This window comes from Bombus affinis, chromosome 3 (assembly GCF_024516045.1).
Source record: "Bombus affinis isolate iyBomAffi1 chromosome 3, iyBomAffi1.2, whole genome shotgun sequence".
NCBI classification, from domain to species: domain Eukaryota; kingdom Metazoa; phylum Arthropoda; class Insecta; order Hymenoptera; family Apidae; genus Bombus; species Bombus affinis.
The window spans coordinates 6,675,911-6,699,092 of NC_066346.1; the positions used below are offsets into that span (position 1 = coordinate 6,675,911).

The window sequence follows — 23,182 nt, forward strand, 5'->3', positions numbered from 1 at the left end:
GGGTTCCTTTTACAAATATGATAGATAAAACATTTTTCGAATGAATAAGTTGTTTTATCGGTTACTCGTATGTTAGTTGAAGTTCTGACTAATAAAAAAGTCTAACAAATGGAGCAATCAGGTATGTTTGCGACAATTAATGATGATTTCATATAGACGGTATTAATTCTCTTTCTACTTAAGATATGTTCAGGTGAAATTATAATCATAACTTGAAATGTTGAAACAAAATGAAGATAATAAAATTACAAACATAAAATTCTTTTTAAGCAGACGCATAATTTATATATTCAGATAAAATGATGACACTGAACTTCGTTTTCATTATTCAGGCCTGAAGAAAATAAGATTTGTATGTATCTCGTAGTAAGTAAGTAAATCAGAACACTTGTTAGATAAATTTACCACTAATATATTAGCTTTACGAATTATAATCCTATATTACCCATGAAATAGCATAACAATAACATATTTTACTATTTATTATGCGTACTGTTACATATACATGTATATGTATTTACTACTTAAATCAGTGTTTGTATTAATATCAGAGACCTTTTTATGTCGTAGAAATCTTTTTATCAGTTTAAAAGATTCTGCAATTTTGATTTATAAATCGAAAATCGAAAGCTGAAGATAAAAGATTTATCAAGCAATAAAATATTTCTACGAACTTTGACGATTACAAACTATAGTTTTATTACAGCACACTGAGTTTTAAAAAACAATTTAATCCGATCATAACACGTTATCGTGTGTAACTGTGATGGTTAAACGGAATGAAATTATTGCAGTTGAATTTATCCGTAGTTTTATAATTAAAATACATCTTATAAAAAGCAATGATATTAATTACATTTTTCTGCGTACTTTCGAGCGGTAATATAATTTTACATATATATATCTTACATGCAATATAATTTTTATAATATATTTTGTAGGTATCAAAAAAATATAAAAGAATTCAAAACGAAGAATCATGCTTTTTTGTATAAGAGAGTGTTAATGGATAAAGTGGAAAGTCCACATATTTTGAACAAGAACACGAACATAAAGACGATTAGCAGGAGTCCATTTGTATACCTATAATTGTCTGCATAAATATTCAAATCTCAACGGCTTACATATTAAATTATTCATGCTGATTCAATACACATTCGTGTCAGTATGATCGTTCATGCTCGCTATCGACTAACTCTCGAACTCTAACTTAATGCAGTAAACGAACTTTGAAATATAACGACGCTTCAAAAAAAAAAAAAAAGAAAAAAAAAACAAAATAGGAGCGCACTTAGATTTGTTTAAAAATTCGTGTTTAGTTGGTGAAATTCTACTACAAACTAGTAGAAAAATGATTAAAGTTAGGCACGTTGCTGGGGATGGACACTCGAATTTCCTGACTTGGCATTTTCTCGAGATAGAGGAGGTGCAGAAAATAAGTAAGTGATGAACACATATTTCGCGGAAAGAGTAGGTCCAACCCTTACGTACCGATTACTGGGTAACGCGCGACGTTGGAATGTCCGATTAACGATTCGCAAGCAATAAAATAATGAATTGCATTGAGTTCAAGTTTAAAATAGTATTTTGATTAAAAAAAATTCGTTTATCATTGGGTTTTCCCTGTTTGTAAATGGTCGTCGTCAGTTGTTGATCACTTAAGTTATTTCTAAAGACTGGATTTTATGATCTCACTGTTGCACTACAGCAACGTATATCATGCAAACTACATCTCGATACATAATTATTTATAGATTTTTCTCGTTAGCGGCATGCTTACATAAGAGCTAACATTTCCGGAATTTAAACATCATGTCTTTCTGATGATGCTATCAACTTTGCAATTATGTGGAGAATTGGTTTCGATTTATTCCTGTAAGAGTGAAAAATACAGAGGAAATTAAAAGTTTCCGTAAGATTTTATTCGAATACTCGTCTTTGTATTATTCTCATATTGTCACTTTGAATATTTCTAATTCTTTTCTGTGGTATTATTAAGCTCTATAAGATAAGTAATTAATAAAAAACAAATATCAGAAAATAAGTTTACTATCAGAAAGTTTAAACTATCACGTAAGAAACATTTATACGTATGTAAATATAAGTAGTTTTCACGAGATACAAATCCATTGACTTGTAAAATTGTTTGAGATCCCTTCAAGTTCTGGCGGAGAAGCAATAGAGCAAATTGATTCGCCGTTTTCGCTAATTAACTTCAATAATCAGCATCCTTCCTCTTTCACACCACCATATTCTTTGATGACAGACAATATACTCTCGATTGTTCCAAAAATCTGATAAAAGATAAACAGTTGGAAAATTATTCGATATGAAACACAGGTCTTTTAATCCAATATCATTTCATCCATTTACTCATAAAAGTCAATAAACAGAAATGTTCTATCAACCAAAATCTATTTATTCCATTTGGTACGGAAAGACGGGAATATTTTTATTCTGTTTCATGACGGAAGAAAGAAAAAAATAAATATTTAAAACAACTTAAATTGTAGAGTACAGTAAATTTTCATCTATAAAATCTGCCACATTAGATCTATGACTGTTCCGTCAAGTTACTTAATTTAAGTAAATGAACTAAAAATACGGAACATTAAATCATTGAAACGTTTTAATGGAAACATTTTAACTTTTACTTGAAACTGTAGAAACTCGACTGGAATAGAATCCAATTGGAAAAATAAATAGGACTAAAAAAATTAGAGTGCACACGATTTCCAAGTAATATTGAATTGGTTATGTATCAAATGGGAACTTAAGCAAGAATCTACTGTTAAATTATAGATTAGATCTTGTATTTTGTTTTGTAATCCAGCAAAGAAATATGTAAGCAGTTGAAACGCGACTAGCGAAATATACATTCTGCATTTTGTACGTTTTGTACTTGTACATTTTGTATACTTTAAAATATCTTCATTCGAAATGAAACAAAACATAAGAAAAATAAACACAGCAAGTAACATAAAGTGCAGGAAATTAACTATCGTATGATGAAGTATGAAACAGCTAGGCCTTAAAATTGACGTAAAAAAATAAATGATAGCGTTTATATAAATGTTTGAACTCAAAGTTCGTCATTTCTACTTCTCACTGATAATTGTCCAGCCGCTAATTCTTCCCGTTAATTAGGGGAATTCCTCAAATTGTTAAAGTTCTATAGCTTTACAGAATGGATAATCAATTTTTATTAAAAAATTGATATCTGTATTAAATTCCTTATCTTCCTGAATGGTTTTCTTATAAAAATTCACGTTAAAAATAAGAAGACATTATAGATATCTTCTCATGATTGTAATTGATAAAGCGTCATTTCAACGCTAATAATTTTTATGGCGATACTAATCTTAAAGTTGTTAGAATTCCACCGTTGAAGGACAATTTATTTTATGTAGACATGAATTTTGAAATATTTTAAGAAATATTGTGATTAATTAATTAGTTAGTTAATTAAGATATTATTAATGTTACAATTAATTCTAGTACTTCATAATTTTGTTACTTTATTATAACGATTAATATTAAATACAATTAATTAAATAATAATAATTTGGTTACTATACTATTATTCACGACGATAATAATTACTTAATTATGTACATAAGAATTATGAAATAAAACGTAGTGCTATATCTATTTAAATGATGGTATAATTAGCCTGTGGATGCTTATGCAATTTTGTATGTCTATAAACTGAAAAATAAGAGGTGCATTGAAATTTGTTTCTTCTACTAAATATTATAAACAGTACTTTATTCTGTATATATATTTTATATATTTTTATACGCAATGTATATTCTACAAGTTTTTGCATTTTCAAATTTTCCATAAATGCAAAAAAAATCGGCAGTATAATTACAATTAATATTAGGATTATCGTATCGACACGAGTAAAAAGGAAGCAAACACAACAAATCACATTATTAAATGATAATGAATCAGTGAATAACGCTTCGCGTCAAGCATAGTACGCTCATTATGATCACCACGTTTATCACTGGATACACGCATCATCGACATTGTTAATTCGCAAGCTTTTAATTCGTTTAATGAAGAATCCGCATTACGTAACATCGATGATTGTACAAAACTCCCAGAAATTATGTAAATGCTCGAGAATTGCGTAAAGTATGTTGAACGAGCGAATTATGACATTCACTTTCGATACTTACCAATAACAGAATCCAGATCAGAGTAATACCGATGTTTTTTACGAGAAGAAATCGAGTAGCCTGTTCCCATTTTGTTGCAGTTTCTATCACTACAGGAATCAATAACATAACTGTGGTCATGCTTAATGCTGCGAGAAGGCTAAGTAGTGGAACCATTTCCGGAATCGAAACTGCCAGTATTGCTGCGAATGTTTAAAAAAACAAAGAATTGGTAACGTCAAATAAAGTGTCGAATAATGTTGTGAGATTCGAGAAATTTTAGAGATAATAAATTTATAACGTGAGAAATAAATGTGAAAGTTGATGATATGTGAAAGTTTTGAGGTCGATAACAAAAATTTCAAAGGAGCTATAATAATATTTTACTACCATAATATGATATTCGTTTTATTGATAGATATTTTAAAATGAAATAAGAATATACGGTATAAAATAAATTGTAATAGTGCGATCTAGTAGTTGTAAAATATTTCGTCTTATAAGTCAGTCCTGGAAAAAATATTTTAAAATTATGTACTAACGATAAGTATGAAGCAAACAGAAAGAGAGGCAGAAAGGAACAACAAGACCAAGATTAAAATATAAACATGCTGTAGTAACGAATATGAAATAAATTCACGATTCATATATGTTATTTTATTAATTGATTTAGCTTACTCGTTGCAATTACGCCGCAAAAACGGAATACCGCTTCTCCATAACGAACCATTTTGTTAAATTTCGACCGAATCATTGGCCACAATATTGAAATTGGTACATAAAAGACCAACCCAAATGAGAGCAGAACGGACAAAGAGATGGTTATTTTAATTGATTTCGCAAGTCTGAAATAATAACAATGAAATCATTTTTAAATAAAGTAATTTCATGTGAAATATTCGGTTTAAATACAAATACAAATAAAAATGAAGCAACAAGAAGAGTTTGATTGGTACAAAAAATATGAAAGCGAAAAATTAAAATTTATAGATATATTTTGATCATCCTATTCTCACATCTGTTTAAATATATGCATTCTGAATTGATGGGGCCCCAATTTGAAATACGATAAGGATAATTTATTATCGAGTATGTATGTACCTTTAAGCTCTCGATATTACGAGAATGGAATTTATTTATTCGTGTTACAATAACGTGCATATTCTTCCATCGCGAATAAGAATACTTTCTTCGAATCGCTTATACATAACTCGTGAATGTGACATTAAATAAAGAACAGCCGAGCAGTATCTGTCTCAATAAAATAAAAAACATTTTGACAGAATGTTGGTAGAGAATAAAATATAAAATAGGAATGCGATAGGAATGTTAATAGTCAACAGAAATTTCCCACAAACCGTAATGATCGTGATAAATGAGTCTTTTCAACGAATGAATAAAATATAATGTTTATGTGTATTTAATAATATTTATCAAATTTACACTGCCAATATTCTTATTTATCGTACAAGGATAGTAAGATAAAAGTGATATAAAAATCATGTATTATCTGAAAGAGTAAACTGAAGCAGTTTGTCTAATGCTAAGTGTCGACTTGAGAGTAAAATTATCGCGTGTTGCTCTCGAGAGCGTTTCTTTCATGTGGACATTGTATTTAGAGTTTAGTTACATGTTGATATTTACATGTTGATAGTTTCGATTTATTCACGAATGGATACAAATCATATTACTATCGGACAATTACTCGCAGCAGTTTCGAATTCTTGAGAGAACTCTCGTGCGAGCTGTCACTCGAATTGTCACTGAGAACTCTTGTTCTCAGGCAAAACAAAGGGAACCAATATCAATAGTTAGATCAATAATCAATAGCTAATGTAAAGACATCTTGCAAACTGTGGCCAATAGGGTGGTTATTATTTTCGGCTTTTGAATTTTTTTCGTACTGCCTCCCGAAATAACTCCAATTAATAAAATTTATATCAAAATAAAAAAATATATATATATTATATAGATATAATAATATATATATAGAAAATCAGCATAGGTACTAGACGAGTTTCAAATTTCTTTTTTAATAATTTATTATAACATTACGGTTTTTCCAGTAAATATTAAGCAAATTTTAATACGCTAGGTTGGTTTACGTAGCCCGTGGATGACAATCGCCTGCATAATGCCATCTCAGAATGGGTTTTGAATCTCAAATGAACACGATTCTGAGAGCTCTGTCTGACAGGAAGTTCTCGCTGAGTTTTCTATTGCCTACCTGAGAGTACAAACCCCAAAAGTTACTCTCGAATGAACTCTTAATTTGACAGTAATCCCGTGAGAAACTATTGGAAGTGGATACTTAGCATAAAGCTGTAGACAATGTCACATTATTCATTAAGAAAGATACGAGTTGATTGATACGAGGAAAATTATCTTCAATTCAGATATCATAACGCTAAAATATTTGTTTATTATCACCTTGTAACAGATGATATATAAAACGGGGATCATATTTAAAAGTTTAATATAAAAGAAGACAGAACGCCATGTTTTCGAGATCTTATTACAAAAATTGTTCAATAAGTATCATATTTGAAGTTAACAAGTGTCTGGTAATTTATGAACGGGACTATAACTAATAAAAGTCTTATCAACAATGAATGTCTGCAAGACAATTCATTTGATTGAAATAATTAAAAGATTTGATTGAATTCGTTTTATTGAAATGTTTCTAGCAATCTTCTTATAAAGAACGATCGATCACTCTTCTATGTCCATTCACTATTTTATCCGTATACCAAGCGGAAGACTAACAATTAATTTCGCAATAAAACCTTTATTTGCGACAAATATCATTGATAATCAACATGATTATTATAAAGCAGCAATCTTATTAACGAACAAATAAGTTAGATTTAACATCCTTTCAAAACACAATTGATCGATACATTTTTAATACCAGTTGCACGGTTGAAATTAAACGTCATCATCATGATCTTTCTTATAATTAATACATTGGAAACGTGTGAATTAACGTTTCCCATTTTTTAGATATCAAGAACAAAGTGCGTTAGGCGACGTTTTCCATTTTATTTTATTTTACATATCTCCCAAAAATGAACAGGAACTGAGGTAAAATTTATTTCAAAATATACAATAAGATAACTATGTTTAAAATAACTACGTTTTTCATAAAATTAAGAAATGTACACAAAGAAACAAACGAACGAAAATAACTAAAAGTTTCATCTCGAAATTATACTCGTTTTTACGCCTCGAGTACGAAACGTTCCTTGAACACGAACAGATAGGAAAAATTCATCACTGATAAGGAAAGTATTCGATAAAATATAGTACTTGCACACGTGTATGTATACAGTGGCTACAAAAAGCATTTGCAAATATTTTTATTTTCCAATGCAGTATCTTTTTAGTTATTTTTTTTATTTTTCCATTTTTTACGTTTCATTTTCGTAATATCAAATTTTTGTAAACTTAAGAAAATATTACCAGTGGTAAAGTACTATCAGAAGAGTAATACGAAGTTTATCATAATTATATTGTAATTGTGTATTGTATTGTATCATAATTGTGGACAAAAATAATATATAAAATAATGAAAAATAGAAGAATAAGAATTAAGTAGTAGAAGTGAGTACCAACGAAGTTTAATCGAACTAGTACTAGTGTTATATACTTAAGTCATATTTATTATACTCTTATACTCTTATAGTACAAGGATTAAATAGTAAACAATTGAAATTAATATTTACATTTTTATGTAAGCCTTGTTTAACTAAATTTCATTGGCATCTGTTTCTATTACCTATCCGCTTATTTTTATTCGTGACTGTAAACGTAGTAATAAATGCACTGATATAGGTATACAAATATACTTTTTGTAGCCATTGTACAAATAACAAAGCGAAGATAGATAACGAAGTTTGCATGATAAGGAATGCCATGGAACACGTGGAAATTATGGTATTGATTGTGAGATTCCCGAGGGCATACATACAGCCTACATACCGAAAGATTTCACGGATTTATCACGAACAAGTCGATCGAATTTCATAACATGTCCCAAAATTAAAGAGTTAAATGGCTACGAAGCTTCCGAAAAATATTTCCATTGTTCTTATATTTGCAATTATTATATAGAAAACGAATATGAATTATTGCTATCGTTATCGCAATTGTCCTTGTGGAATAAATGTCATGCTTGTGCAATTGTGTTTTAGTAATTGTTGATTGGAAATTGCTTGATATATAGCGTGCAAATAATAATATGTCTCGAAAAATGATTAATAGAGGTGCAAAGGTTTCGTGGCAAATCGCGAGGATTTTTATACAGTTGTGCTTAATCCCCTAACTTCGATATTGAGGTGTCATAAAAAACGTTAAATATCTTATTTAAAAATTGGGATTGAGAAGTGCAAAAATGTACATACGAGATGCAATATACAAAAATATGAAAAATATTCAAAATGAGATAGATGTTATAATGTTTAATAGGTGAAACAAATCTTTACGTAGATCTTATTGCCATAAATATGTTGATAAAAGTATGAAATTATATAAAAATCCGCAGTCCAGTGATTGATATTTGAATATTTAATCATTGAAATTAGATATCATAACAACTTTTGACTCAACTTTAGAGTTTAATTATATAGAACAGGTACTTGATAAATACATAAATTTTTATTTATATATGTATTTTTTAAATATAACAGAAAAATTTAATAAAAATTACGAAATTCGCAAGAAATTACACGATTCTTGTTTCATTCGAAACAACATTTTGCATCCTTACTCGTTCGTACTATTCCACTAACAGTTCTTCTGATAAATTATAAGTTACAACGAATTCGAATGGTATTATCCTACAATTAGTCACTGTCAAAATGCGGTAAAATTACCGCAATCATATTGCGATAACTCTTAGTCCCTTTTCTTCCATCATTTCATCATTTCTATTCAATGCGTTATTTTATATACGTTAAACATCACAGAACAGAAAACAGCATGACAGAAAAGACGTCAATGATGTTCCAAGAATGCAATGTTACACTGGACTATGGAAAATTACCGTAACTTCCTGCAAATAAGCACTTTCGATTAAACATTCATAGAGCCCGGATAATTCATTCTTCTACATTAATCCATCGTAGATGAGTCAAATAACAAGTATGTATCAGTACGTTCTGCTTACCAAATACGATGCATCATTTCGTTATTCTAATTTTTATCAGAAAAAAGCAAAGTCGTCGATAGAAATACGTACTCGATGCCATACTTCCCGGAAATTAATACTCTGCCATTTATACTCAATCTTCCGGTTTTAAGATTAATTACGATCACATACCAGAGAATTCGCGCACGTTCGTTTTCATAAATACGGGTGATTATTAACGTCGATAAGATATATCGTGTATGTTACGCAAACCATGTTTTAGCTAGGTGGAATGCGAAATGTTTAATAACGGGAAACATAGTACGAAATAAAACATTATTATGTGCTTTGTCTAGACAGATATCTGTACGTGCTAATAATTACGGAATAAATATCATAAACGATGTAAGCACATATAAAGTAAGTATATGTAAGAAATGATTTTTAACACGAAAAAGTTGCAAATGAGATACGTATAAATAGAATAAACATAGATTATATAAAAGTGTTAAAATGATCTATTCTTACTCTCAGGGCTATTGCAAAATAGAGCATTAACACGTATAATCATAATAGTTAAAACTATAACGTGATAGATAAATTTAAAACTAATCCGATACAATTTTTACAATTCATCCTGCCTCTAAATGTATATATTCTCTCCAGATAGGTGATAAAGGCTGAAAGTTCATGGCATGCAAGTGTTAAACGATGTTAAAATTAAGTGTCAAAATTAACAGAAATGCGATTTTTGTTTCAATTAGAAATCTTCGCGTTCTGCATTTACTCCTACCTCTTCGATTGTAAATTGAACGAAACTATTTGCAACGATGAATTCTTATCAAAAGTTTCATTCAGATTATATCCTTATAAAAGTTTTATTTTTAGCAATAAAACGCAAAAGCAGTAAACGATGAAATTTTGTATGGAAATATGTATTTGGTTAGCAATGTATCAACCTCTTAACACACAAAGACGTCTGAAAGACGTCAATTTTTTCGAATGTCATTTTAGATGTTGACGTTTCCGAGATGCCAAGAATTGTGCATAATTTTACGTTGAGCTGTATTAAATGGTATTTTTAGCACGCATCGAGCTCTATTTCGTTTGTATTATATATCATAAAGAGTTAAGAGAAGGTATGCGATGACAATGTATTAAAAAGTATACATTAAATACGTATCTACTTTATTTCACTACATCGACTAATGTCTGCGAATTTTTCGCTTGATATACGAAGTAGATAATTTCAAGTAGATATAACTTGGTCTGTATTAATATATTAATCAAAGCGATATCGTTTATCTCTTCATATTTCCTTATGACTATCCAAGTTATCACTTTGTAAGAAATTGAAGCGTTTATGAATTTTTCCTTCTCTTTTTTCGTTTATATTGAAATATTTTATCCCGTTAACTCTAAATTAGCACGAAATCTCGAAATAGATGTAGCTTAAGAGTTGAAATTTAATCTGTTAATCTGTTGATTCATAATTTTGACAATAATTTTAAGGAGCATTTAAAGATGAAATCTCATTAGTGAAACTAATTTCTGTACACGTTGTTGTTCCACTGTGTTCTTTTTTATAGATATAATATTACGCAAAGAGTTGTATTCTGCATAATAATAATAATAATAATAATTCACAGTCTAATTATTGAGATCTTTGTTTAAGGAAAGATTCAATGAACACGTTAGGTCTTTAAATGATTTTCTTCGAACCTATACTCGACTACGAATATATTCGCAGGTTATTGCAATGACCAAACACTACTCGTTTGAGGATGCAACGTGTTGTGGCGCGTATTTGCAAATAAAACGATCTGCATGCTACTTCCGTCGTCAAAACACGTCCTTACGTGCCACTTTCTTAACGCGTATGAATTATGTATGTTGTGTTTCATTCACAAACACAGGCTACTTATTATTTCACGGAGAAATTTCGGTAAACATGCGACTCGCAAAAGGCACCGATAGTTTTTCGAGAAAATAATATGAATATCCTGACGATGCATCGAAATGCCAACGAGGAACATTGCAACAGAGGAGTTGTTGGAGCCACGAATTATAGAAACGTAATTACGTTTGTCGTAATGTTCGAAAACATATTTATGCAAAAAAAGGAAAAAAAAAACATAGCCTTTCATGATTGATAGATGATGATGAAGAATGTTTTAGCAAATAAAATTTCAAATTTATTTACTTTTAGGCATTTTTTGATTAATATTCTTGTATGTGTATATATTTTCTTTCTTCGTTATTGAAATTATTTGGATTTCTGTAAATCATATTTAACAATATTGTTTCTTTCATACAATATCAAATTAATGATTGAAATACAAGAAAGCAGGAGACGTTAATTCGAGTAAATTGATTTGAGTTACCGCTCATGACCTATTCTATTGCAAATCATGTACCTTCATTGTCGCTTACGTATTTCTATGAAAAAAGATAACTCTTTCAATGATAATAGACAACGTATGATATACAGGAATGCTATTTTTACTATGCATAGAAAATATCAATATTATCATAACTTCTCTCTTTACAAAAGTCAAGTATCTTGAACACGTGTAGCGTACAAACACTTTGAACAAGTACATATCGTGCGTAGATCAAATACAGTTTGGAATATTATTGGAGGTAAAATATATTTCATGTTATGAAATTTTATCTCGATGACATTGTTCGTAGTATTTGAGCGTATTTGATAAACGTTTCTGCTATTAAAGGCATTCATAAGTTTCGTTCCATTAATTACATTCGTAGCAATTATAATTTGTTTATTACTTGTAAACAGGATCTCTGTTTTATCCATATTAAAATGTCTCATAAAACTATGTCATACTTTGCCAAATTAAATCTCTTTCACATTTAATAATTTTATAAAATTAAATTCGTTTCATTTACATTATTCTTACCATCCCTAGCCTATCATCTTTAGCAAATACATATTACGAGAAAATTTGCTTATCTAGCAGTATGATTAAATATTATGAATAAATAAATATTATCAGTGCATATATATTATGCACTGATGTGCAAAATAGTGTAGTACTCGAATAATATACGCGTTTCTCCGAAAAAATCTCTCCTTTGATTATTTACTTGATGTATATGGTTATGTGTTGTCAATACATTAGGTGAAAAATCGAATCTCAAGAGAAGACAGAACACAGTGAATGCAGTGGAATTTAATCTCGATTAAAATTATCAACACTGTATGTATATTGTACATTACATACTAGTTTATCAATGTAATTTAATCATCAGCTTTCAAGAAATACGATACCATTAGACGATCTTAAGATTAAGATCTTAGACTAACTTAACTATTGACGTAAGTTAGTGATGAATCTAGTTATTTTAGTAATATTTCATAGTTAATATAGTGTTAGTAATATTTTGGATTCTGTATTACCTATATCATTAAACAGAAATCAAATTTTGGAAAAAAGTGTAACAATTCCTTCTCAATTCTTATTCTGACTTCACAATCTCTCTTACATCTTCCTTAGTCAATTTTCCGATACTCATTCGCCTAATCAGTATTTTAATAATCAAGAATGCCTTCGTTTGTTAATATATCCTATCTATCGCTTCAGAATATCCGAAAACAAACAAGTTTTATCATTTTTTTTATTGCGTGTCTGTTCTTCTTAATTCAATTTAAAACATTATTTCTTAACAGGCTATACGTAGTATACCATAGCTTAACTTGAAAGATAAAAATGCTACTTGAAATATTCTTCAACTTTTTCGTACTTTAGATACTTTAACGTACCTTAAAAAGCGGGAAATACTAAACAGGACTTTTTTTTTAATCGAAAGTATATTTGGCTTTTTTTTTTTTTTTTTTTTTTTTTTTAGGTTAAAAGGATCATTGAGAAAAATCACTTACGTTTTCTCCAGCGGTAAATTTTTAATTACCGTGTCGCAGGTATTCTTCATATACTTGTTATAACCAAGGAAGCCAAACATCGTGTACAAGCAGGTATTAAGCAACATGTTGCATGTTATCAATCGTGGTAAGTGTTCCGGATTCTTCATCGAGTTCTCCAGCGGTAGACACAAGGTCACATTATGAAGAGCGTACAGGAACAGATTGCAATACATCGGAACTGGCAAAGCTTGCGTAAAAGCTTCTAATCTTGCAGGGTCGGGGAAATCTTCGAAGAGATAGTACAGGGTAACGGAAATACCAATTAACATAAACAGAGCACCGACCACGGAAAATGGTGTCAGATACTTCATGTTCGGAATGAAGCTCAATAGACAGACAAAGGGAAACAATGCTAGTATGTAGATCCGATCATCCATTTTAACGTCGAAGAAAAATTCAATTAGCTGAAAATAAATAATATTTTTAGTAATTAATAATCTCTTCGGTAATGAATAATTTTGCAATTGTATAAAACGTAACTTATAATGAATTTCGTGTGGTTGTAAAACTCGTACGAATGTAATCGCAATGGTATGATAAATAACGTGCATTGGATGCGTTGTAAGAACATCTAAACGAATGGAGAAAGGATGGTAGTTTGTACTTCTCTGAAGTATATACGCGTATATACGTTGTACGAATGTAAGATAATATGAATGATCGATCAGATAAAATATGCAACATATGATGAATAGGTTCAGAGTATGTGATCATCTTCGAGCGATGAATTGTTCGGGTATATCATACGAATTGCTTAAGCTCTTAATGTATAAATCTTTCTTTTTATTTAGTAATGAAAAATGAATGGACCTTTTACATTAAAAGACGACTAACAAATGAAGATGCACATCTTTCATATATCTTTTCTAATATAAATGGTCTAGGGCAATGATGATTTAGTGCTTGAATCCATAAAGATCAATGACTAAAGCAATCAGATCGTTTTTATGTCTATATCAAAGATATGTGCGTTAGGTGATCAATTAATAAGATTTTTTTGCATCGAAGGAGAGATTCTAGATTAAAATGTTTCATTACGTAATGAACTTCTGATTCGCGAACAATTACAATACAAGAAATACGAGGCATGTTAATGTTCATATAACTGGTGAAAAACAAAAGATCACACTAAAATATCACAGTTATCTTCCACATAAAAACTCTATTTGCACAAAAGGACTTAAGGTGTGTGTAAAGCATTTATTTTTACAAGCTTGTGCATAATGATAGAGTGAAAACGTCGAAGGTAAATATTAAATTTAAGACCGCCAATCAGTTATCTCAGTATCTAAATAAATTAATGGTGAGTTGAGAATTTTTGGAGTACTTTTAAAATATAAAGAGCTAAATAACAGTAACAGATATTTATGCTTTAAATTATGTTTAATTTATGCTTATGTGTATTCAACTGTCATAAAGTTATAGTATAAGCAGAGTTCAATTTTTTATATGAATTTCATTTGAAATTTAATAACACAGAGTATTGCCAACTGGTGATACAAGATGAAAGAAAACAAATCTACGTGAAAATCATGTCGAGAATGTAAAGCAATATTTTTACAGGAAATTGTATATATTATATTAATTTATACATTACACATTAGACATTATAATGATAACCTAATCCTAAAACAAATTGTCATGCAGATGAGTCCCTATATTTTGATCTTAATAGGTCATTGACTAAAATTATTTCGAAGATTCATGGTAGGTGTTATTTACATTATATCTTCGAAGATAAAAAATTATGATGAAATCTAGTCGCCTATTTGCTCATAAATATTACGACACCTGCTGATCTCATACAGCAAATGATAATTGATCTCGACAATTGAGAAACTAATTAGTCCAATAGAACTCCGTACTTGTATAAGATAAGAGTTTGAGGTATATAATAGAAAATTGCGAAAGCTATTTATAAAAATTCTCAAGAGGAAACAAATTTGATAATTATATGATGGTGCTTATACAATTCTCAAATCTAAACTTCACTGAAAGAATTTAAGATAAATTACATACATAACTCAAACATTTGATTTATGAAATCGTTTACAGAGTGTGTGATCAAATAACGGCATGTAAAGCATAATAGAATATCTGATATAAGTGTAATGAAAAAATTAATAACACGAACGTCAAAATTGATTAAAACAATAATAGAGTGTGTGATGTAATAAACTAAACAAAAATATTGTTTGATTCTACCGTGCAATTCTGTCTAGCATTATATTGAATATGTGAGTGCTCTGCAGCAGTTTCAAACGAGGTTTAGTAATTTGCTAATAATTTACCAGGTTTGCCTTATTTTTCAGTAAGTGTTTTGATACTTGTAAGGATCAATCAGAAAAGAAGTAACAGTTTTCTATACTTCTGCAATTTCAATTGTACATTACAAAAAGTAATATTTATTTTAATAATAATTTAATCTTTCATAATTTCGTAATAATTTAATGTTCTATAATTTCTCAATGTTGTAAATTTTGAAAAGAAGAATCACAACTAAAAACTGTCTCATTGCTACGAACTTTAATCATATAGCATATTAAACTGTTTGAATGATAGAATTTAAATGGATGATTTACGAGAAGAAAATGTATAGCTGAAAGTATTAAGTGAAAATTTTTATGTATTCGAAAAAAATTTTATAATTCTGTAAATCTAATAAAAATGACTGCGATCGCAGGGTCGTTCTTTCGATATGCATCGGCGAATCGAAAGAAATAAGAAACATCCAATGAAAAAGCAAAGCTGAGTTCATTGAAGCAGGAGTTCTGCCTGATATTTTTCAGATTTTGGTTATTTCTTTGTACTGTAACATTCAAAGATAATAAATGGAGAATAAATAATACAGAAATTACTAATGAAGCTGCATATAGAATTTTCAAGTTATTTACTAGGAACATGACAGTTCATACACATAATTACTGCTAAAAACAGTCCCAGTAAATATTCTGCTTCATTAATGTAATGCAGAATTATTTAAATATTTTGCGACTTCTGCGAAATTTATAATCATAATAAATATTTCCTACCATTCATATGGATTTCATATCTATTTCAAATATTAATAATTATGATAATCGTGTTTCGTTACAGCTCTAATGAAATTCCAAAAGATTTCATTTGACAAACATATCTATCTATAAAAAAACTGTTTAAATCATCTTGTTAGCCACTAAAATTTGCATTCAGTCGCAAAAGTCTACACGTTTATACCTCTTATTTTTAACATAATTGACGTTGATAAATTCGAAGATTACATAATTTCTGACATAAAATTTTTCCAAGACTGTTGTCTTGACTAAAGCTAAATACTCGTAATATTTTAAATTCCTCCTGTGAAATATATTAATACATTAAGCGAATACAAAGTCATTTTTCGATGATACATAACTGTATCATACATAAAGTGCATCTTTAGTTTGTTTCTTCGGATAAGTCAGATGCACGAAACTCGGCGAGTGTACGTAGACTTTTGTGTCTGAATATGTCACAGGGAAATTTGGTAAGTCGAATATCAACGATCAAACTCAACGACCGTAAGAAGCAGGAAACAAATAGCATATTCGATTCGTCGATGATGAAAAGAAACGACCCCTCGACCTCAATCTTCATAAATGGAAATGCTCCTTACGACTCGATTCTCACTTGCTGAGACGAAGTGGAGACATAAAGGATGTATATCACTGCGGCCTGAAAATGCACGAAACAGATGATCACGTTGGTTACGATGCCAAACGTCTTCCCGTACTTTCGAATCTCTTCTGGACCAGTTTGAAAGGACACCTCCGCCGTTTTCGCGAAATCCAACATCGGTATGCGATTGCGTCTGCACAACACCTGAGCGCATCGCACCTGCGTTCAGAGAACTCGTTTTCAGTTGCGATTCCGCGTCGTGCAGCGATTTCCATGGCGACCGACGCTTTGTAAACAAGCCACGATCTTTCCAAGGGGAAATATTTGAATATGGGAAACGGTGTAATTTTTCACGATACCACTTTCCAAATATTGTCCCTTTTCGCGTGATGTTTTCACGTGTACTCAGTGGTAATTGGATCTGCTATTTTGAAAACTAATTTCAGTGCCTTTGTAGGTGAAACAATGGATTTTTGAATAGTTTAGTTATAGAACGCATCGATTAAGTTTTTAAAAGTTGCATCTACTTCTTATTAATTTACCGATTGTATTATAATATACATAACTACAGATCAACTTCCCAAAAAATAATTACTTATCTCTAGAGGTTTATTTGTCAATTGTCTATACGTTTATTTCTACAAATTTGGTAATACTTGTAATTTTGTAACATTACCAGTCTCTTTTACTTTTCAATTGTCCAATTTCAATGACTTTACAATTACACCGACACTACACGTATTTACATCGGGAACATACCCATGTCAGTTCCCGGGTATCAAGCGGTCGGTCGTCGAAAGGTCGGTCTTCAAGCGGTCGGTCATGGAACAGTTGGTCGTCAAACGGTCGGCTGTCGAGCGGTCGTTCGTCTCACAGAAGATCATCACCTGGATCACCGACACCGCATTCATCACATCGTTCGAGACGTACCATAGAACCTTCGAGGAAATCTCCTCCATCATCTCCAAGGAGTCGGAAATCTCCTCATCAATATGAATCTCGGTTCACCGTCTAAGCCGCCACAATCAGGCAAAAGAGACTAGATGAAACGATGACAGTAAAAGAGACCGATTTAACAAACACATCTCCAAACGCCCCACTGCATCATGATCTGTTGGTCACAGCACAGATTAATATTTTAAATATTGCGCTTCGTGCGGCCCTTCCAGTTACGGTTGTTCGAAGATATTGAAACTTTTGGACCGATGTTAGTTTCTCATTGCGATCCACTGTAGACACGTAAGTCTGTAGTGTCGTAAAAATATTCCCATTCTTCGACGGAGCTGTCAAACTTAGTCAAGGGCATTCCGGTAACTTAATCGATGTCGTTGACGGAATCGCGCTTTGGAAGTCTCGACTGGGTTAAGCGATGGAATTGCTCAAGGAGATCCAATATTCGTACGTCAATGTTGTGATATTCTTGCGTTAAAGAGACTGCACGATCAGCTTCTTCCTGGTCTAACGCTTCCAAGTCGTCTTGAACCACGATTATCTTTATTCAATTCTCTTCGAACGACTTACGGTCTTGCTTACCCGTCTCTTCATATTCGTCGAGTTGACGCTTCGTGATTGTCAAGCGGCCGATTACGGCGCTTCGTCTCCGCTGCAATGTGCTGATCTGTTCAGCGTGGGCCATGTTTGAGTTTAATAGCTTGAACGAGCTTACCTTAATGAAATGGACGTTGGTCCGGGAATCAGTTGCTACTTGTTACTATACGGCGTGGGCTCGCGTATGCGAGGGAGGAGTTCCTTTCCGATGGCTGCTCCTTTGGTTAGGTGATTAAGTTGGTTGGTTGGTTTAAGTTGGTCACCTTTGGTTAAAGTGGGAATGTTGATTTCACGTGACACTGTATGTTCACTGGTGAGTGCACTTTTCAATGGCACGTGATCCGGCTCGAAGAACCATGTATTTTCGATCTACCGCGGGGAGACGCGATCGCGAGGAAGCGCGTCAATGAGAGTCGTAAATTCCCATTACGATTATAAGAATCGACACCACGAACAGATCGATCCTCTTATGGCGGCACTCGACAAGCCCAAATACCACCACTCGACACTAACTAGTGTTGGACGACGGCAGCACAGTGGTTAGCGCCTTAGGTTACGAACGTTCGGAATCCGGGTTCTCGAATCCCAGTGACCGGAGTCCGATTTTACTTCCACGCACCAAAAAACGGAGGAAAAATCAGCAGTACCCCGGCAGCAACATCTACAGCCCCTAGTGACAATTACTCCGGACAAGGCCCAGCAATTACAACTATCACGCACGGAAAATATATATATCACGCATAACGCACGGCCACCTCGCTCTTATTTCTCGTGGGATAATAGGGGTGATTGAAGTGGTATAACACTGTGATTAACAGGGTTATAAAATTTGTATTTTCAATGACTCAATCACTAAATAGTTACACTGTCACGTATGATATAAATGTCGTAGACGATACTTTGATGTATGAAGTCCCGATATATGAACACAATGTTCTTTCGTAGTAGAGCAAGGCCCTTACAGTTGAATATAAGACGAAGGAACTTTCTTGATGTAGCAGGACTATTGTAACAATTGAATAGACTAAGTATAGATATGAAGTTCGTTCTTATGTGATTACGGAGGAAAGCTCGGTGTGAGTGTGTTTTTTTAACTAAGGACGTGGATTCGTTGTTCACACTTTTCGTTAGAAAAGTGAGGATAACGATCCGCGATGCCTATTGGTTATAGCCAACGTTAATAAAGACAAATATCCACCTTTTCCGTTAGGTAACTACCCGCTTTCTCCGTAATTTGTAAGAACGTGCAATAAACCTAAGGACTGTTCTAAGTACCAGCTACAAACCGAAAATAATTGACGTAATTGACGTTCAGACAATGAAGGACGTCGCACGGACCATCTCACGCGACGTAACAGATATAGAAATAAGTCTGCGTATGACCGATAAACTCTAACTTATCGATTCACTAATATCATTACTAGTAAATTATTGCGTAACAGGGCCTTGATCATGAAAAAAAAAACGAAATGTTACATCCGTGGTTATAATAATCGGTAATGACATATCATTTGCAATAAATGAAGTCCTTCAGTCGTAAAAATTACGAACGTTTGTGTTCCACAGTTATTACTTTAAAGATTGGTTTGCTACAATAGACACTATGTTTCTCCAAGATTTGTTTCTTCCTTTGGCATTTGTTTATACCTGTGTCCCATTCATTTTGTACGTACCCTAATATTTTTGTCACTTTGCAAAAAATTTGTATTTTTCCTTTAGAACAAATATTTTGAGTAAAAATAGAATAATTCCTGTGATTTTGTCATCCTATGTTATTTGAAAGTCGAGTATTATACGCATCCAAGATCTATTAATTACTTGTCAACTATAATAACAGAATAATAAAAAAATATTCTGAAATAGAAATGAATGAATCGTAACGTCCTTGCTTCCGAACCAAACAACTCTGATTTGGTACATTGTTTTATATCTGTGAGGATTAAGATACTTGACTTCGCGGCATTCTTTTAATCACTTTAGATCCAATTATACTACTTATTCTTATCAAGTTTCTTGAATTGGAGGAAAGTATACGAGAATTGTTTTATTGATATGCGTGGTTATAAATGTATGGTAGCGTGTTCGTCGGAACATTAAAACTCAATTTGCTCATTAAGACAAATGGTAAGACCGGTCATAAAAATTCGAGAATCACAGCAGATTAAGATGTTTACAATAAACGAAACATTTAGTATATTAGATTTTAATTAACAGATATACTTCATGGATTACAAGCGGAAATAAAGTACTCATAGGGTATGATCATTGATATCTAGGAAATTTAGAAATGATTCTACGATAAAAAAAAAAACATATCGATGACGTATTTGTTTAAAACTATACGATATATTAGAGATTGCTCATTCTTGTAATATTTCCCTTAAATAGAAAATTAGTTCGATTTGAAGATTATTAGTTCTATTAACTTAATAAGCATTTTTTAAAAGGTATAAGATAGAATCAATAACGTATTTTGTAATTAGGTCCTTTATATATATATTGTTTTTTATTTATATACTTTATATATAAATAAGTGTATTGAAAACTGTCCTCTTCTTCTTTATCAGTACTATTAATATTGTTTATCTATGATTAAGATCACACATTCCCAAATTAAATATCTCATTGTATATCGTAGATAAATACAAACGTTTATGATATTAATATATCTTCCATCATAAAATATGTGTAATATTCTAGAATTGTAATCATTGACTTTTTATTATTTAAAGTTATGGAAAATGATCTAAATAACATGTCATCTTATTTGGTCAATAATTATCTTGAAATAATTATGTGTTATGTGACTTTCCTCTAAATTAATTCGTTAGTTGGTTATGAAATAAAAAACAATTGTTTATTTCATTTGTTGTTTGCATAAAACTTTTTTTTTATAATTTCTTATACAATTCTGTCTAATTCTATGTCAAACTATGTGAAAAATGTTCACATGTATAGGCTTCTACAATTCATATTCGAGGATAATTGGAATGAGAATAATTCTGAGAACTGCCATATTGTAATATAACATAAATTGTTTACTCAATTATTGTTTACTATTTATTATTATATTTAAATATATCAATTAGTATGAAAAATTACTTGAAAATGATTTATTTAATCTTGATATAATATGTAATTGCTTTCTTCAATAAAAATAAGAAACTGTTTAAGAAATTCATTCACGCCTGTATTCTGATTATAGTAGATTTAAAAACGCTAAATTGAAGGGAAAGTGATTTGTTCTGCATATGTTCTCTATACCCAACTTTCACCAGAAAACATTTAACCAAATAATAAGAATAATTCTGCCTGCTTCATCGCACCTTTAATCATTTTCATATGATTATACAACGCCTTACGTGATCGTTTCGGTTAGTTAATTATTACAAAAGTCTCTCCACTTTCATTCTCTTTGCTAGCTTGTCCTGTTATATCCAAGTTAAGTACTTACCAGTGCCACCACGGTATGAGTGCACAATAAGCCAATAACGACGCTGCAAATCACTGACATCGCGTAGCCAGCTCTTCGGAACCCATTTGGCAAGAAAAGCACGCCGTTGCCAATCGAACCTTTACACAGATGCATGAACGTGGCAAAATCTCTGAAAGAGTTTTTAAAATTTCAATCGAATTATTTGAAATTAATTAAATCGACGAATTGAGAAACGGTGCAAGTCCAAAATAATTTTATTTCGATTACCTAAAATTTATGAGATGATTTCTACCATAGTCTACCATACCATTAAATTGGGCCAACAAAATTAATTTTGTTAAATTACGAAATCAATGATACCGAGGATAAAGCTATTTCGTAAAATATCTGAAGGATACAGCTTTTGGATTTGTAATGTTCTGCAATTCACCGATTTAATTCATTTATCCGTTATGCGTGTTTTTGTTTATTACGTGAACGCATATTTCATTTTACAATATGCAGCTCGTTCTTGGAATGGCAAGAAGTTAATAGGAAAAGAAATAGACTTTTTCTTGCCAATCTCTATTCGAACTATAATTCCATTTCGTTCGTGTAAACTCAATTACAGCACTAACTTCAATTTTTCGTCTCTTATTATGATTATTCTTTAAGTAAGTTAAAATATCTACTCTACTGTAAAATAATTGAAAATATGTTATGTAATAAACAGAACTTGAACTTTTTACTAGGAAAGATTCGATAGGATGATATATATTATCGATCGTTTATATATTTTTAAATACTACGTTCAGATATAATATAGAAGATCTACTAAATCCCAATTATTAGTCTATATTTGTCTAAAATGTTTTGGCAGTTCAATTTTTAAACCAGAAAAAAGGTCTTTGACTTCATGTTTCGTTTCGCATAATTAAAAATTACGACTATCGTGAAAGATTAATGATCAAGTAAGAAAACGAGGTGCATATTATGGCTTCTACGCTGCATTTAAATAACTGCAAACCGAAAGATTCTACGATCCACTGGATTACTCGGAATCTACATATTCAATAAAACTTTTACGAAACATCACTTTTGTTTGAAAAAAATACAAGACAAACGCGACGATACAAAATCGAAGAAACTTCTGATAAACCTAATAAAGATCAAAAATACTAATCTACGCCATATATATTTTTATTCCATTTTTTCTCATAAATCGCGAATATTACCATTAATGATAACATCAGAATTAAATTTGGAACTTTAAATTTTTAAAGAAAAGGAATAAAGAAATAAATGAAGTAACAATTCCTACGAAGTCAGTGGTCCCGGCGGACGAT

At 31.1% G+C, this 23,182-nt stretch overlaps 1 protein-coding gene across 1 annotated transcript; it reads right to left on the bottom strand.

Moving 5' to 3' along the window:
* Positions 1–49: 49 nt before the first annotated feature.
* LOC126914989 (proton-coupled amino acid transporter-like protein pathetic) lies at positions 50–22,043 on the bottom strand (the record flags this gene model as incomplete). The annotated part of the gene is made up of 6 exons (XM_050719318.1): positions 50–2,294; positions 4,188–4,369; positions 4,845–5,011; positions 13,196–13,641; positions 16,886–17,092; positions 21,876–22,043. Coding segments are annotated over 6 exons (1,242 nt in total), but the record flags the coding sequence as incomplete, so codon positions are not given.
* Between the last annotated feature and the right edge of the window lie 1,139 nt (positions 22,044–23,182).